Source organism: Dromaius novaehollandiae, chromosome W, assembly GCF_036370855.1.
Source record: "Dromaius novaehollandiae isolate bDroNov1 chromosome W, bDroNov1.hap1, whole genome shotgun sequence".
In the NCBI taxonomy this organism is placed as follows: domain Eukaryota; kingdom Metazoa; phylum Chordata; class Aves; order Casuariiformes; family Dromaiidae; genus Dromaius; species Dromaius novaehollandiae.
The window spans coordinates 53,213,212-53,229,961 of NC_088130.1; the positions used below are offsets into that span (position 1 = coordinate 53,213,212).

A 16,750-nucleotide genomic window follows, 5' to 3' on the forward strand; every position below is an offset into this window, starting at 1 on the left:
GTGTTTTCATGACAAAACCAGTTCTATGGAAAAAAACAAGACTAAAATCTTATTCTTTAAAATCAATTATAAAATGCAACTTGTGACATCCTTATGCATTTTATATGACACTGTGCATGCAAAATACTGCTTTGTTCCCAGTATTTGTATTTTGAACCAGTTGGAAACCCATTCAGATAAACGCAGCATGGAAAGCTGTTTTTTCTCTTCACTTAAGTGTTTTTAAAAAGATCATTGCAGAAAAGTTTTATCTATGACCTTTAGATGTTGTTGAGACCAGTGAAAGTGAAGAAATAGTATCAGACTCAGTTTACTTCTTAGAAGAATGTTTTAACTTCGAACAAAGTTCTCAAAATAGCGCCCAAATGCACAGTACTTGTTGAACAAATTCAGATTTATTGAAAGTAAACATTTACATTGGCTACAATGTTATAACTGTTACAAAGCTGGATAAAAGGGGCTTAAATAGCAATAGAAAGCAAGTGCAGTAAAAAGTGAATAGAGAAAATATTTGGCCTTAGTGATCTTTTGGCAGTATTTACATTATCTACATGTTGTTAAATATTTGTAATAACTCTAAGGCACCATAGGCTAAATAGCAGGCTGAAGTACTATTTTGTGCACAAAATTTAATAAATTTATTTGGAGAAAAAAAGGCTGTAGAATTAAAAGAAACATAGGCATATTCTTATGTTTACATAAAGGAGTGGCTGCTTTTTAAAATTCAACGATATCATACATATTAGGTAAATTTAAAAATTGTTTTTAGAACCTTAAATTATATTGAACGTCTACATATAAGGACTATTTTTACTGACTTGCTGGTAAATGTTTAATGTAATCTATTCTTCAACAGCTTTTTCACACACTAGATATGTTCATCTAAAATCTACTTGAATTCTTTTTTTTTTTCCCCCTACAAAAAGTCTTAATACCTAATGTATCATACTGCATACAAAATCCCAACGCAAAGTGTAATGGGTAGTTTACACTGCAGCTGTCCATTGGCAGACTAACATTTAGCAGGAAAAAAACAATCAAAATATTTAAGTTTGTCACGCTAAACAACAGCCCAATGTACATTGTTCCATTTGGTGTTCTGGGCGGCTGTTGCTTCAGCTAGTGAGCACAGGCAAAGAGCTTCCATCCAGGTAAGACAAAAGGAGCTCCAAGCTTTCAAATCTAAAGCTTCCAAAACCAAATCCTGAAATTCAGCCCGCCAAAGAAAGCCGCCTTCTTCCATAAAAAAGCCACTTTTCTTTTTAAATTTATCCCCTTCTGAAGCACAAGTTTCCCTACACTCGACCACTGCAAGGAATAATTTTGATCATTATTACTGCCCGGACAGGCTAGACTCAAGATACTTTTTGGATGACTTTTAGTCCTGCGCACATTTTAACTGCTCTTCAAACAAAAAACCTTACATACTTTAGTCAACAGGCTCGTCCTTCACCTTGAGGTAGTGTTTGTAATGAAGAAATTCAGCAGGACGTTGGACTGACACCTCCGTTATGCAAATACAGCGTTGTAGGACCCTAAATGCCCGAAGAGACAGCGTGAAAGCCGACGGGCAGCGGCGGGGCTGTTGCGGCGCTGCCAGCGCAGTGCCCCGGCCGCGGCGGCCGGCGGGAGGCAGCTCTGCGAGCCCACCCCGGCTCCAGCTACCGGGGCCTTTACTGCCATTTCTCTCAGTCGCCTTCACCAACAAGGTTGCTGCTCAGTCTACAGCAGTCTTCGCAACAATGCAGCCAAAGAAAAGCTCAGTCCTGCTAAATTCCACCTAGGCATATGGATCTAAAGATGCACGGATTTCTACATCTAATGCGATCTCATTTGCAATGGGCCTTTGCTTCAGAAGCTATTAAAAAACTTGCCATAGGAGTGAGAAATGACTAGTACAAAAAACACCACTTACATTTGTTCCAGGGCCTAACCCTCAGCACCTTCAATGGGTGTTCAGCACAATGCAGGATCAGACCCAAAACCTATATGTTTTGAAAATGCTAAGATTACAGAGTGCTTTTACTTCTGTATAGTTATCTCCCTGTCAGTCACGACAAGTATTCTTTTTATTTGACTTACATTTTCTAAAGCCAAGAAGAAATCCATTTAAACTAATACAATGCTTAAGTAATTGGATACTGTTTCCGTATTTGTTTAGGGTTTTTTTTAGATTTTCTTTTTAAATCATGAATCTCTTCATTCAGTTGTCCTTTTCCGGAACTTTGTACTCATCAATGTTGGAAGTACACTAATTATTTCTGTAGTAAGAAGTGATTTATAAACATAGTATATTTGATCTAAGCACAAAGTCTTCATTTGGAAATGGTCATAGATTTGTATTAACAAAAGCATAATCTTAGCATTATTCATCAGATTCATTTTTAGTACTGACAACTATAATATTAAAATTACACAGCATCAATAACAGTTTTTCAAGGGCTTTAGAGAAAAATACAAGCATAAACAAATCTGGTGTCATTGGCTAATTCCGGTAAAACATTAAGCAGAATATTATACAAACTGGCCATTCTATGTTAAGTAATACGGAGCTAAAGACTGAGGTGATTAAAACAGTGTAGCACTGCTGAAGAAAATAGAGCTATGCTGATTCATATCATATAAGAAGATAACCCATATTGCTTAACCCCTTGAATGCTAAACATCTAAGACAGGTTTAAAAGCTTTTTTTTTTAAAATTCCTTTCTCAATGTTTAAAATACTCATAGAAGTATAAATATGGCAATTTATAATCAGGGTGCAACATTAAGGTATTAAAATAATTTTTCCATCAAACCGTTTATATCTGCGGGTTTGTAATTTGGTGTAGTATGCAGGAAGAAGTTAGAAAGTTTTCCCGGGAGTGCTCTAGGTTGCTCCATGTTGGACGTGGTTACAGCTAGATAGATATGGCCTCATGGAGATTTCTACCAAGGAAGGTAAGAGAGCTTGGGGATCTGTTTTCCCTCTGTCATTAAAAGCTATCTGTGAAAAGCCTGCATCTTCACAAAGGGAATCTCAAGGATTGCTCTTACACAGAGGAACAGCAGGAAGGGGAAACGCTTTACAAATAACACAGGCCTTTGTTCAGATGACCCTGGCTTTTATTTTTCATCCCCTGGAATCCTTGCAAATTTAAGTATTTGGAAGAATTTGACAATATGCAACCCCCACCCTTAGATAAAACTTCTAGGGGAAAATCCCGCAGAGAAAACCTTCTCCTCATGCTTTTTCATTCCAGCTCTTGATGATCAAGTATTTGCTTCAGTTTTTAGAAGGGCTATTCATTTTTGAGTTACAAAACCCCAAAGAATCTCCCTCTTTCCCTTCACCTTTCTAAAATGATGAGAACTAACACTGTGTTAAAGGAACAATCTGAAGAATCATTTTCACCTGCAGATAATGTAACATCTAGAAGTTGTTTCCAGTTAACATTTCGGCTAAAGAAAAGAAGTGACAGAGGTACTGTGTAGCAAGTGAATTTCAGTTTAACTCTATTGCTGTTGGTAAAGTAGGGGGATTTCTGTGGGATGCAATTCCGTAAAGTCCTGGTTTCCCTCAACTCCCGCGGAGTGATGAGCTCTCAGATGATGCATCACTCTGCACAGACTCTGGCACCTGCAGATCATGACTGTAGTATCTCAGAACAAATTTTTATCCTCGTGAGGAAATTAACTTAGCTTCCTACACAATTAGGTGCATGGTAGAGGTAAGGAAAATAAAGATGGTGAGAAAAGTAGCATACTTTCATGGAGAGATTGACTCTGCAATGAGCTCATTGCTCTTCAGCTCCTCCAATAATGGGGTTTTATAAGGCTTAGCCTCTCAGGACCTTACAGGGTCAGGTCCTCACACTTTTTTCAAGTTAATTTTTATGCACAGGAGATTTCTTTAAACAAATACCTCTATGGGTAAATAGGAGTTCAATCAGGACAATCTGCTTCTTAAATGAGGTAATCTGAGAAAGAAAAACACACCAATTAAGACTGGTACTCCCAGACCATGCGCTCTCCTTAAAGCCTGCATGCTCCCTCGTGTGACTGCACAGAGCTGAGAGCAAATAAAGGGAAAACCTTCAATTCCTTTGGACTCACAGTGTTGGCACAGTCCCATGGATGTGGGCACAGCAGGGAAAGCAGGAAACACACCTGTGACTCTCTAGGGATCCTGTCCTCCTCTCCCATGGAGAGGGAGCTTTTCAGGGTAACTCCTATAGGTGCAGATACAGAAGGAATAAACAGAGCTCCTTATACCCCAATGTCAGGAGACTTAAGCTGCTTCCAGTGTCAAGATCTATTCCCTCCATCACCACCTTGTGCACTGATGATCCTTGTGCCCCTGTATTTGTATGCGACACTGGGCTTGTGTCCTAGCACTGCGACACCTTCACCCATAGCCCTGGCTCCCACAGAGTTCCCCAGGGCTCTGTGCCCCACCAGTGGGCTGCCTTCGCCCCACACTGTGGCTTTGCCCTCCCAATTCTTTCTCCTTCCATCCATAACTTTCATGTACCTGGGTGAGACCTGGGCTGTTAATGACTGGGATGTTAATGACTTCGGCACCCCCTGCCTCCTTTTATTTTTCCCTACCAACAAATCACTTGCCACTGCAGAACTGCCCTTTCTTCCTCAAAGGTTTTGCTTTCTCCCACTATTTTGCAGCCCCTGTGCTCATCACCCTCTTTGCCACCCTCCTTCTCCGCTATGCTTCAGTCAGGCCCCTCAGAACTATTCCCTTGAGTGGGCACCTTACAACAGCAAGGTCCCCACGTACACCGCAGAGCTCTGCTTTCCTCCCCACTTTCCCTTCCTCCCATTGAGCCATTTAAAACAATCTTCTGAGCAATCTTAAAAGATGGCAGAGATGTATTTTCTTTTCCCTTTTCAGTGGTTGTACTTACGATGGCTCAATTCATGGCCAGTTCCATGACACCACTATGCAAAACAAGGCTGACTCACTGTCATAGCTATATTCCAGGTTTCTTCCTTCAAAGCCTTCAGTTGTGATCCTGCTACTTGGGACAGGTAAGATGACTGCTCACCTGGCTTCTCCCCTTCTCTCATGATCATCTTTCTTTTTTCCTAAATTTTGAGGAGGCCTCCCAGAGTAGTGGACAATCATCCCAGTATGTCACTGTAGGATATCTTTGTGGACTTGCTTCCTAATTTTTTTCTATGTTCTGTAAAACATTCTGATTCAGCCACTTGTAGCAGGACAAACTATGGAGGGATGGTAATTCCAGGTTTGCAGCTCCACTTCTGAATTATGCTGATTTTGTGCAGTTGCACAACCTAGTGCAGTCCTAATATAGAAACATTAATTTCAGGAATCCTCCTTGTTTTGAGACGTTAACCTGTATCCCAACACAAAAGATAACAATTAGAGCAGTGGTTCCCAAACTAGGGGTGCATCAAATGCGAGTGAAAACTAACAGAAATTCAAGAGCAAAAGGAGGATTTGCAAACAGAAACAGGTTTGCAGGTCCAGATGTGAAACCAGAATTGAGGTCACCAATAAATAAGTCTGGGATGCTATAAACATCTCCAAGTATATGCTTCTAATCCCAATAACACTATTTTACTTGCAGAACATTTCAATTACAGGAGGGAATAAGGAGAGTCTAGCTTGGACTAAAAAGAAGGAATCGTCCACTACCAGTAAGTACAAAAATAATTCCCCTAATGCAGTTCTATTGAAAAGAAACAAACGCTAGCCTGTGCTGTGCTGTTATCTGGATCTTCAAGATCTCTATCATGAAAATAACACAACAGAGAATTGAGAGTATGAACTCTCTGGTCAATTTTTACCTTCCGAGATGGCCTGTACAAAGTGTATGGATGGGCAAGCTAAACTGCTCTCCTTATTTAATGGTGTGATCCTGCAAAATGGTAATTTTTGAGGGCCAAAGGTGCTCAGCAGGGCACAGGATATGCTTTATGATTCAGGGACTGGGCCCCTTCATGTGTTGCCATCCTGCTCACTCAGTGGTAACCACTTATTAAGAGAAAAACAAGTTGTTAGTGTAAAGGACAGAGAAATTTGAATTGGTTCAATTTATCCTGGGAATAAATTAATAAAATATTTCAGCAAGAGGAAATCAATAAAATTTAACACTTGTTTGTATTTTCTAATGTACCAATCAACCCAAACATAAAAATGCTCTAATTCTGGTGGTACTTAAATATGTGGCTAATTTAAACCACAAGAGCAGTCTCACAAAAGTTAAGGCAAAAACATTACAGAACCTTATTAAATGAAGAAATTGCAAAATTAATATATACAAAACAAATCTGTAAAAAGGATTTAGCTTCTAGATTTCTAGCTGTTTCTGGGCTTGTATAATTAAAAAATGTAACTGAACTATTTAATGAATAAATAGTTCTTTCCAGAGAGGATAAAGAAGACTAAAGATACACCATCAGTGTCATTACTTTTCATTTGGTTTCACTGATTAAGTCAAAAATGTATTACTGTTTTAACCTTTGACTCTAAATCCTAGCTGTAGCTGTGTAAAATAAAATGAATCAAAGATAACTGCAGGTAACCAATCTCTTTAATTTACATGTTCCAGACAACCTTTTATTGTGTTTAAATATGAGAATATTTTACTTATTGCAAAGTATCCTGCATAATACAGGTTCTCCGCTATAAAATCTTCTCTGTTGATTATAATTCAGTCATTCTAAATTTAAAATACCAGTATACAGTACTAAAACCTCCAATTGAAGAGTTTAATATAAAAATATCAGCACAAAACTCCTTTTTAAAGTCTGTTTATTGTGAGCAACCCAAATGCCTGTTTAATTATTATTAGTTGTAGTATATTAATAGACTTTGCACCCCTACAGTTGCTAATTCATACCGTCTTAGGTATTTTGATGAGATAAGAAATACTAAGTAAGAAAACAGTAAGTATTCAAAGGGTTAATTTGCTTAGAATAATAATAATAAATTAGTTTTTTGCATCTTCTTCAGTTCAAAATCCAGCTTTGAGACTGAGGAAGGCTTCCAAATCACATCAATTAAATAAGAGTGGTCCTTTTAACCAGTAGCAGTTTGATTGCCAATGACTCGAAGAATCTCTTTATGAATGCTTGGTTCCTGTGTATTTATACTTGTATCACCCACTTGACCATCTTCATAACTAAAAAAAAAGTACAGAAAATGAAATTTAATTAGTTTTTTATTAATCTACCTAAAAAAACCAACTCTGTTTCATTCAACAGTCAAGAGTGTTTATTCCATGTGTTAACATGTTTCCTGTTAAAATGCTCTGCTGCGCTTCACTGCTATATGCAGATCCTAAACTCTCAGGAGTGAAGGGTGGTAGGACTTCCCTTTTAATTGAAAAGCCTCAGGCTTAAAAACCCGCTAGGACAGAAGGGGAGTTGTGCTGGAGATGGGCTGCTTCTGCCGGCTGCTCCTGGGGTGCCCCGCGCTCGGCTGCTGCCAACGCACGCAGGCGGCACCGCAACGTTTGTGGTGCGTGAACTCTTGTCGCTACGTGGGTCTCCACTCAGTGGTGACACCGTGACAATCCCCACAGGTTCTCTCCTCACGCAAACTCAGCTGCTGTGAGGATTCGCTCTGATAAAGCAACAGGGACCACTGCAAACCCCCAGCACGGGTGAAGGTGAAGTCAGCGTGACTCTTTGCAGGGCTGAGATCTACGTCAGTCCATAAGATAAGTCATGGGTGAGAGGGGGAAATGCTCACATCAGAGACAGGAAGCCTTTTTCTCATTAATAAATTCCTTAGCTTTAAAACATAGATCCTAACAACAGGGATATTTTATGATACATGGACAGACTTACTAACATGGGGTAACGCTATAGAGTGGGAAGAATCAGTAACTCTTCATTCATTGCACTTCTTCTTCTGGAACACAATGTTTACTAAACCGTTGTCACTAACTTACTCATACATTTCCTAACAACAATAAGTACAGAGATAAATTAAAAATCAAGTGATTCTTTAAAGAGTTAGGAAGAAACTTCTTTTATCTATTTCATTTAGAACTGTCGGAGGGAAAAACACGGGGAAAAAGCCTAGAAAAGAGAGAAGTTGAATGTTAAAAGAAGCTTTGTACTCACACAAAGAAAAATCTTGTACACACATGATCAGTATTGGGAACTACCCATATCTCTCCATGTTTGTGCAGATCGGATGAGGTTATCACTATTAGGGAAAGAATAAATTTCAGAGTGATGAAAATATGCCTGGAAAATGTCATTAAAAAATAATTGCTCTTCTATACACTTTAAATAGCCTTTTGGAAATGTCTAGTTTTCCAGTGCATGTCTGTGGCATGGTGTAGAACCTCAGAGTTGGCTGCTGATACAAACTGGGAGATGAACTTGATTTTTTTCCTCCAAAATACATTATATTTTCCAGAAAACACAGATGTTTGATATATGGGAGCCAGTTGTTCACTGGCATGATTTTAAACTCAAGTCTGCTTTTATGGTCATTTGGCACTTCACTTAAATGGAGTTCTTTGAAGGCCCCAAACCTGCTCTGGAGACTAGTAAACAAGAAAAATGAAAATGTGTATTTATTAAAAACTGATTTTAAATGGACAGAGGGCTGTTAAACAGGACCTGTGTCAATTAATCAGCCTTTGGCACAGAGTTATCTGTGTCTGATGATGGCTGAGCAAAAAATGAAATGTGAAATACAAAGCCTGAAACCGAGATACCAGAGATTTGGGGTTTGAAAACTAACAAATATTTTTTAAAAATAAGAAGCATAGTTATGAATCAAGGGGATTATGATGCCCACAAACACTTGCCCTACATTTTAGAAAACAGCAATGCCTGTGATCATAGGGTGTTTAGCAGCACAATAAGAGCAACACATGAAAGAATTATTTTTTGCTAGATAGAAGATTTACTATGAGTGCATATTTGAAAAGATTTCTATAAATGCACTTAAACACCAGCATGAATAAATGTGTATTCAATTTTTACATCAGGTCTTCTATTAACTGTAACTCTATTAACCAACTCTACTATTTCTTTTAAAAAAAATTATCAAACATTTACCTGTTGTAATTTACACTGGTTAAAAATCTGTTTTATCTATCTTCCCTAAACACTTCCTTGCACAGAAACAGGAAGTGAATATCCACTGAGATAAAATGCACTTTACCAAATATTTAAAATTCACCCTTAAAAAATCACAAATCCATTAATAAATGTGAGGGACACAAGATGTAGATGAAAAGTCTTGCACATTCATCTCTCCCATCACATATCAGCACTTTGGAAAGATGTAAGTTATATTTAGAAACTTTGGGCACTAAAGCCAAGAAAATTCTAGCAAATCCTAGATCCATCTCATATCTTTTCTAAAAACTTTAGAATGGAAGTTATGCATTTTTCTGTCAAGATCAAACTGTAGTTTCATGTTGACTGACACTTTTTGAATCATATTAACTTATAGTAATTGCTTCTCTTTAAAAAATACTGAAAAAATGTATTTTAAAAAGTATATAACTTAAGTTTTGCATTTTGAAGTAACATAGGGTCCAGTCTTATTAATTTTTACTTTTTAAAATTAACGAATGCTCAAAACATAAGGCAAACTCAGTTTAAATATAGGTATATATGTATGTACATCTATATTTTGGCCAGTGAGAGGAACTATGTACATACATAAATACATAAATATATACACACACAGACACAAACATACACACACACACACGTTTGGCCAGTGAGTCTAATTATCAGACACATCTAAATTTCACAATGGTTCTTATTCAAATTTCATAATCTTTACTTTGTTCTCAAAACCTGCCAAGTTTTCATTATTTATTAAAAGAATGGTCAAGTCTTTCAAGAATGACCATACTCATATGTACTGGATTTTAACTTCACAGAACTTCTGAAGCAGTCATGGAGAACAGACTGGTTAGCAGATGAACAGTATATTTATCCAAGCAGTGAAAAGGTATTTGGAAATTCAAAAGGAAAGCTGTTATTCCTGACTCTTCTATGTTTAATTCCTTTGTCACAGGTTTTAAATAAAGACCATAATTTGTGTTATATTGACGGCATGGGAATATGATCACATTTGAAAGACAGAGCAGACGATCAGTCACTATATGTATATGATTATTTCATGAAAGTTCAGCATGTGTTATAGGTTTTGTTGGAACAGGGAAATGTTCTGCACTGAAATATAAAGGTTAGTTATTTAGTGAGTATTTGTATGATTACCAATAGTCTCTTATCTAAAAAAAGACAGTACTAGAATTAACGCTTGCACTGATTTGCATCCAGTAACACTATGCACATGATTAAAACAGTTTTTCAAGGGTTTTCAACTTACCTTCACATAAGGCTATGCATTTTAAGTTACGGCTTTGCAAAAATTGTGACTGTTGTCCTTTCTTCTGTGACTGAGTTGTAAAAAAAAAGGATAAAAATTAATTAGTGCAGTAAGACAAACCAAGTAAAAAAATAACAAAAGGGAGAGCTGCTATTTTCAATGTTTTATTAATAAATAAATAAGGAAGGAATTGAATTTCTCAAAATTTAGCCCTGCAAATAATTGCTAAGAGTATGCTTTAGATAAAGCAGTATTTTACCGTTTTAATGTTTAAAGCTATGAAGAAGAAAAACTGATCTGCTATAAGTGAACTGTTACTCGTTTTACCACAATAACCACATTCAATTTCTCCTTCATTATTCTTCAGTAAAAAATCTAGAAATCAGAAATCAAGGGCTTGCTAAGAGTTATAATGAAATAAATACAAAATCTGTAATTTGATTCCATTCCCTTTCCAGATACTTCTGTCTGGAAAAGAAGGGAACAGGGACCTGCAGTATACCCTGTAAATTGTCACTATGAGCGCCTGAGCCATATTTGATGGTTGCAGTGTCTCTGCAGTTGTTGATTTCACACAATAAAAAAAGAAAAAATTGTTAGCTTTCACAAAAGAAATATTGCCTCCTTGTCAGCTATCAAGTTCCCAAACATAAAAGTATACATATCCAGAGGTGGCTGATACACTACTGTACCTGTGATGTATTACTGCCCTTACTGCTTGAAGCAGGTTCATCCTTAGCTGACACCTTCTGCTGCTTCTTGTTCATCCCTAAGAATATTAAAATCATGTAAGATACCCTGGCATATAAATACCATAATAAGCAAAGTTAAATATGGATAATGAAGCAGCTCACATGGCAGGGATCATAGTCCTTTGCACAGAGCCACAAAACTTAATTAACTTTGTCATAGAATAACTCAATTTAATCCTGCAAGTTGTCTGTACATCTGCAAGTGTTGCAAGGACGTTAAGAAAGCCAAAGTAGTTTTAACCAGGTGCCAAAGTAGTTAAACATGAGCTTAGATTCCACTGAATTCAGCTCAGGAATGCTCTTAGGTGGTTGCTTAGCAAAGTTACATGTCAGCCTGTCTCAGTTTAACTGACCATAATCAGGCTAAAGTAGCGTATGCTCTGATTTACTCTGGCTGGAGTAGTAAAATCCTCAGAGAAAGGATTTTAGATATTCCTCTTTAACACTTTATTCAGACTTTTTAATTGCAGTAATACTATTCTGGGAGTAGTTAATTTATTTAAAGGTAGCTTTAAGTCTGCCTAGCTTTAATTAATTTATTTAAAGGTAAAATTATTAAATTATTTGTTGGCCAGCTTGGATGCATCCATCTCCATGTCAGAAATTTAAATACCTATGTTTGTGTCTTAGATCTCTCTTATATTATTCATGCTGCTTTGTATAAAATTCCCCTATTGTATGCTACTACAGGCCTCATATTTTTCCCAGTATCACATACTTCTTGGCAGTTTACAATCTTAGACTGATTTATGGGGAAATGCAATTGTAGGACTCCGCCCTGCTTTTTATCAGTATAAACTATTATATTCTCTGTGGGAATACAGGCTTCTTGCTGGAGAAAGACTGGATGGAAGGGGCAGAGAGATGAGAAAAACACACTGAAGCTGACAAAGCAAAAGACTGTGTAGTTAAGATAGTGATACTGCAGTCTGCACTTTTAGTGCTGTCTAAAAGTTTCTGTACTTCTCATGTAATCTCTGAAAAGCTAAAAGCACATTTAGAGATTGCTGATATTGTAATTCAATAAATAGTAGTAGAAAACACTGATCTTTAAAAATGGATTGTGACATTACCAAAAAATACTAAAAATCAGAAAGCATAACTCTCAGAATAAAATGTATCTACATGCGTGCGCACACACACATGCGCACACACACACACACACACACACACACACACACACACACTTATGCCAACATTTACATTTGTGATGAAATGATAAACAAAAATAACTAATGGAAAAAATCACGGTATTTTAAAATCTCCATAAAAATTTCTTAATATATAACATTGGTGTATGATGCTTCTATTTATGCTATTTATGATTTTATTTTTATATGGAAAACTGCATGACTCACTTCTGGATTTACCAATGGGGCAAATTATCTTCTCTCCCGTCCTCATGCTAAAATAAACACACTGCCCTGTACTTTCTATGTAAACTTGACCTGGTGTTACACTTGGGAATATTCTTAAATATAAATATTGGAATATTTATATTGATTTCAGTGCAACCACTCTCTTTACTGAAATGAGTATGTGTTTTGTCAGATCAGGTCCTGAAAGCCTATGAATCCATTGCCACTGTTGAACTCACTTAAGCAAATACTGACAAAAAAATCACAAACACATAGTTGGGTTCCCAACATCCAGTCAAGATCTACTCTTTTGCATAGAGCATCCAGCGGTGGCTGCTATCTACTTCAATCAGAGTTTCAATGTACTCAACACCTTTGAAAATCTGGACAGGTACTTAATAAGGGAAATTAGATTTTGTCTTTTTTTAATGAACTAAATGTTGACCTACAAAGATAAAATTGACTACAGTGTTGTAAACATTGAGGCAGACAAGAAAAGCAGTAAACTAAGATACCCCCCTATATTTCTCCAACTTTAGAGTGATTTATAAATATCACCTGAGTAACCAAATGATATGCTTGACAATGGACTAAGGTAGATTCCACTTCCAAACATTGCACCATGGAGCTGAAAAAGAGCACAGTGATTGCTTATCATTAATTTGATTATCTTGACAAAACAATAATGCGAGGCACAGGTCCTAATGTAGACAAGTATCCACCTCATCACACTAATTTATTGCCTGGTAATAAACAATGTTCAAAAAAGTCTTAAAAAGGGTCATGCTGCAAATTTTGCTTCCCCTCAGGAACTAATTGATTTGCGTGAAAGGGCCCTTAAAGAAAATGCACAAAGTAGTTGTTACAGCACAAATGAGAATCCAGATTATCTCCTAGCCAGGGAGATGTTATGACCACTGAGCTTCAAAGTCATCCTCACCCTTCGTTCTTTCCTTTTGCCCAGTGATCTTCACATCATCTGTGCAAGGTACCAAAGCTTCCATAGGAGTGCACAAATAAGCATATCTCACTCCTGCAGATCCTATGGCTGGGTGACTGGTTGTTTTTCCTGGCTAGCTGCTAGTGGGGGTAGGTAGAACGTACTGGGCTCAGGATATGCCATTGTTATGTGAGAGATCTAACTATGACGACTTGTGTAAAATGGGGCTTTACTGCTTCCCCTACTTTCCAATATCTCCCTTCTGGAAAAAAAGAAAAAAGAAAAAAGCATAAACAAAGGTGCTTACTTTAGTGAATTTTGGTGTATAAATGTTGCTTCCATGGGGAAGCATCTTCCAAAGATGCTAATAAAAGCACCTATACCACTAAAATGAACGGTATAGATTTCCATTCCTATTTTTAAGGGTTTCCTATTCACTACCTTAGTTCCCTATTCAGCATACTGATACTACTCTAAGGCATGTAATCAGGGTCATGGATTCAGCTCTGGGGAACAGCTGTCAAAACCCTGATGCTAAAATACTCTGAATAACAGTTTCTTAGCCCCTCTGGCTCTGCCTATTTTGCTCTGCAGTACTGGTTTCCTGATAGTTCAGCCCAGGGAAACAAACCAAAGTTTGCAATAGCTCCCCCCTGGCCAGCACTCATATTCCTTTCCCAAGGGAACCAGAGGAGATGAGATGCTCTAAACCCAGCTTCTGTAAACCTAGGGTGCTCTTGGATCCTATAATAGAGATACAGTTTACATGCATCTTAGTTTCAATCCTTGAGACTGCTTTTAAGCAATACCGAGCTAAGCCTCCTGGAGGTACTGCTGTGCAATGTAAAACCGAAACTGCAATTACATTGAAGACAATAGGATTTTAGCCACTGATAAAAGCAAACACATTGTTTCATTTTAATTGCTTCAGAAAAGTATCTTTTTCAGTGAAACATGAGGGTGTCTGCAATCACCACCTATATGTGCACCAACACCACACCCCTTGAAAACTTGTCCAAGTTTAATATGTGATCAAACATACACAGGTTACCTGAAGTTCGTATTTACCTGCAGCCTCGTATTGGAAGCAACAACTAAGCCGTTCCTCAGGATGGAATGCCAATTTTCAATGTGTGAACCACTGGAAAAATAAAATGAAAGGGTTAAAATCCACAGTGTAAAACTCAACATGAAATCAACAGTCCCCTAAAACAATAAATTCACAGCTGTAAACCTCAAATGGCAAGGAAAAAAAAAGCTTTGGCATTTTGGTAACCTTTGATTAATGCAAATATAGGTACTCACTGAAATGCAAAGGTACTTCCGTAGAGATTTTTAGCAGCTCGGAAATTGGATTCTTTGGCTGGTGGACTACTGAGAAGGAGGAACTGGTGGGGAGTGTGCATAAACTTTAGTTGCTGTAAAATATAACAGTGCATGAGTGAAAAGAAGCTGATTAACACAAAAGCACTGTACTTCCAGAATGGCAGTTCTTAAGATACCATGCTGTTTCACACAATATATTACTGCATCAAAATACCTGTGTGAACTAAGTTGAAATCAGTCTTATTACCATAGTTTTATTTCAAATCAAACAGTAAAAATACTTCAGGGCTTATGAACGTATGTAAGTTTCTGAAACAGATTTCAGCCTAATATGACACTAGTAAAATAATTAAATTGAATAATTTCATCATGGCATTTTGATCAGAGCTAGCTCTGAATTAAAGCTCAGATTTGAAAGGCTGCAGGTTACTACACCCTTAATCAAAGGCCCAGAGGAACATGTAACCAGAAATGAATCTCAGCACCATCTCTCCAAAATTCCAGAGCTATAGTCTTTTTTACAGCATTCTCATATGCCAGTCTGTAGGCACATGTCATGTTAGTATGTTAATTGCTTTTTATACAACCCTGTATCTAATATTCTGTATGGTAACAAAAAAAAAAAAAAAAAAAAAAAAAGTGAGGTTCTTCTCACCAATCTCAGAAATCTACAAGGCAGAACTTGCATTTGAGCTACCCACCTCAAGCAGGCTCTTTCAGAGCATGATTCCTTTGACCTATTTTAGATATTCACAGAATGATTCTATGACTCATGACCTAAAACTGCCTATTTCTTTCCACTGTCTATTAATGGAACATAGATGACTAGTTTGAATGTAGACACCTACATTTGGCCCTGTGAATCCCACTTAAAATGCTAAAACAAGCCATAAAAATGATAAAATAAGAAAGAACAGGAGAAAGAACCCACAGACACTTACCCTATTCACTGGTAGCTTCACAATATGTGATCTATTACTAGAAATAACCCTAAAATAAGAAATAGTTAGATGCATTAGATATGATAACAAATCAGAACTTTCTTCTTAAAAATGTTGATGAATCCCATCACAAAGAACTCAGCTGTAGGCATTAGAACCTATCTGATGAAAGCAGACTGAAGCTTGACTAGAAAATCAGATCTGAGGCCATACAAATCAGCTGGAGTCTTTCCACTGTCTTCAGAGGACCCAGATGAGGTTCAGAAACAGTCCAGAAACAAATACACTTGTAAATGTCAACTCTGGTAGTAATTCTTAGGGTGAGCTTAAACCAAACTAAACTGGGAAAGTGATTATTCATTCAACTTGGTACTTTAATAATTACTATTTCATGTGAGTCAATTTTATACCATTGTAGAAGAGGATGTGCAAGCGGGTCCTGTTTATCCATCTGCTTCTTTATTTCCAAGTAAGGTGCCTAGAAAACAGTAATTATGCTCTTTATTGCTAGCTGAAATAAAAAGGTTACATTTTATATGTTACATTGCCCATGACTTCATTTATTAAAATGAATACATGGGACTCATTATTAGGCTTAAATCACAGATTTACTGACATTTAGCCTTGTACAGTTATAAACGTGTTTTGACAACAGCAAGAATTAATATAGCAATTATTTTCCCTAGAGTAAAATAATAAGCATATAATTAGCATCAAAATGAGTACATTACAGCAAACATTGTTGATCTCAGTGAGAACAGCAGAAGACGTCTACTTATGTTTGGCTCCTGCATGAAGAAATTGGACTGGAACTTCAGAAAATTAAGTGTCTCAAAATACCCTAGGTTAATTCACTCCAAAATTTTTAACTGTTCCATGGCACAAACTGGTAAAGTGAAATACTGAATCAGCTTATATTCCATTTGAATCTTTTCTTAATTTCAATGACAGAACAAAGTGTCTCTTTGAAATTCTTCAGTCCAATAATTATTTTAATGCTAAAAAAGTAAAATAGTGGCTATTTTTATCTTTAAAAGATATTATATTAGGTAACAGAAACACCTGAATCTTTATCATTAAAAGATGCTATATTAGGTA

The 16,750-nt window shown here is 36.9% G+C and overlaps 1 protein-coding gene across 2 annotated transcripts in view; it reads right to left on the reverse strand.

The window, feature by feature from the left end:
* Positions 1-376: 376 nt before the first annotated feature.
* LOC112983999 (protein mono-ADP-ribosyltransferase PARP8) overlaps positions 377-16,750 on the reverse strand; it is a 117,487-nt gene continuing 101,113 nt past the window's right edge. For both annotated transcript variants that reach the window (XM_064500955.1, XM_026101489.2), the window contains 9 exons: positions 16,063-16,130; positions 15,653-15,701; positions 14,691-14,803; positions 14,454-14,526; positions 13,004-13,073; positions 11,028-11,104; positions 10,336-10,405; positions 8,094-8,178; positions 377-7,144 (listed from right to left, as the gene is read on the reverse strand). In XM_064500955.1, coding sequence (XP_064357025.1) covers positions 7,042-7,144; positions 8,094-8,178; positions 10,336-10,405; positions 11,028-11,104; positions 13,004-13,073; positions 14,454-14,526; positions 14,691-14,803; positions 15,653-15,701; positions 16,063-16,130 — 708 coding nt within the window. In that variant the 3' untranslated portion in view covers positions 377-7,041. The remainder of the gene's footprint in view (positions 7,145-8,093; positions 8,179-10,335; positions 10,406-11,027; positions 11,105-13,003; positions 13,074-14,453; positions 14,527-14,690; positions 14,804-15,652; positions 15,702-16,062; positions 16,131-16,750) is intronic.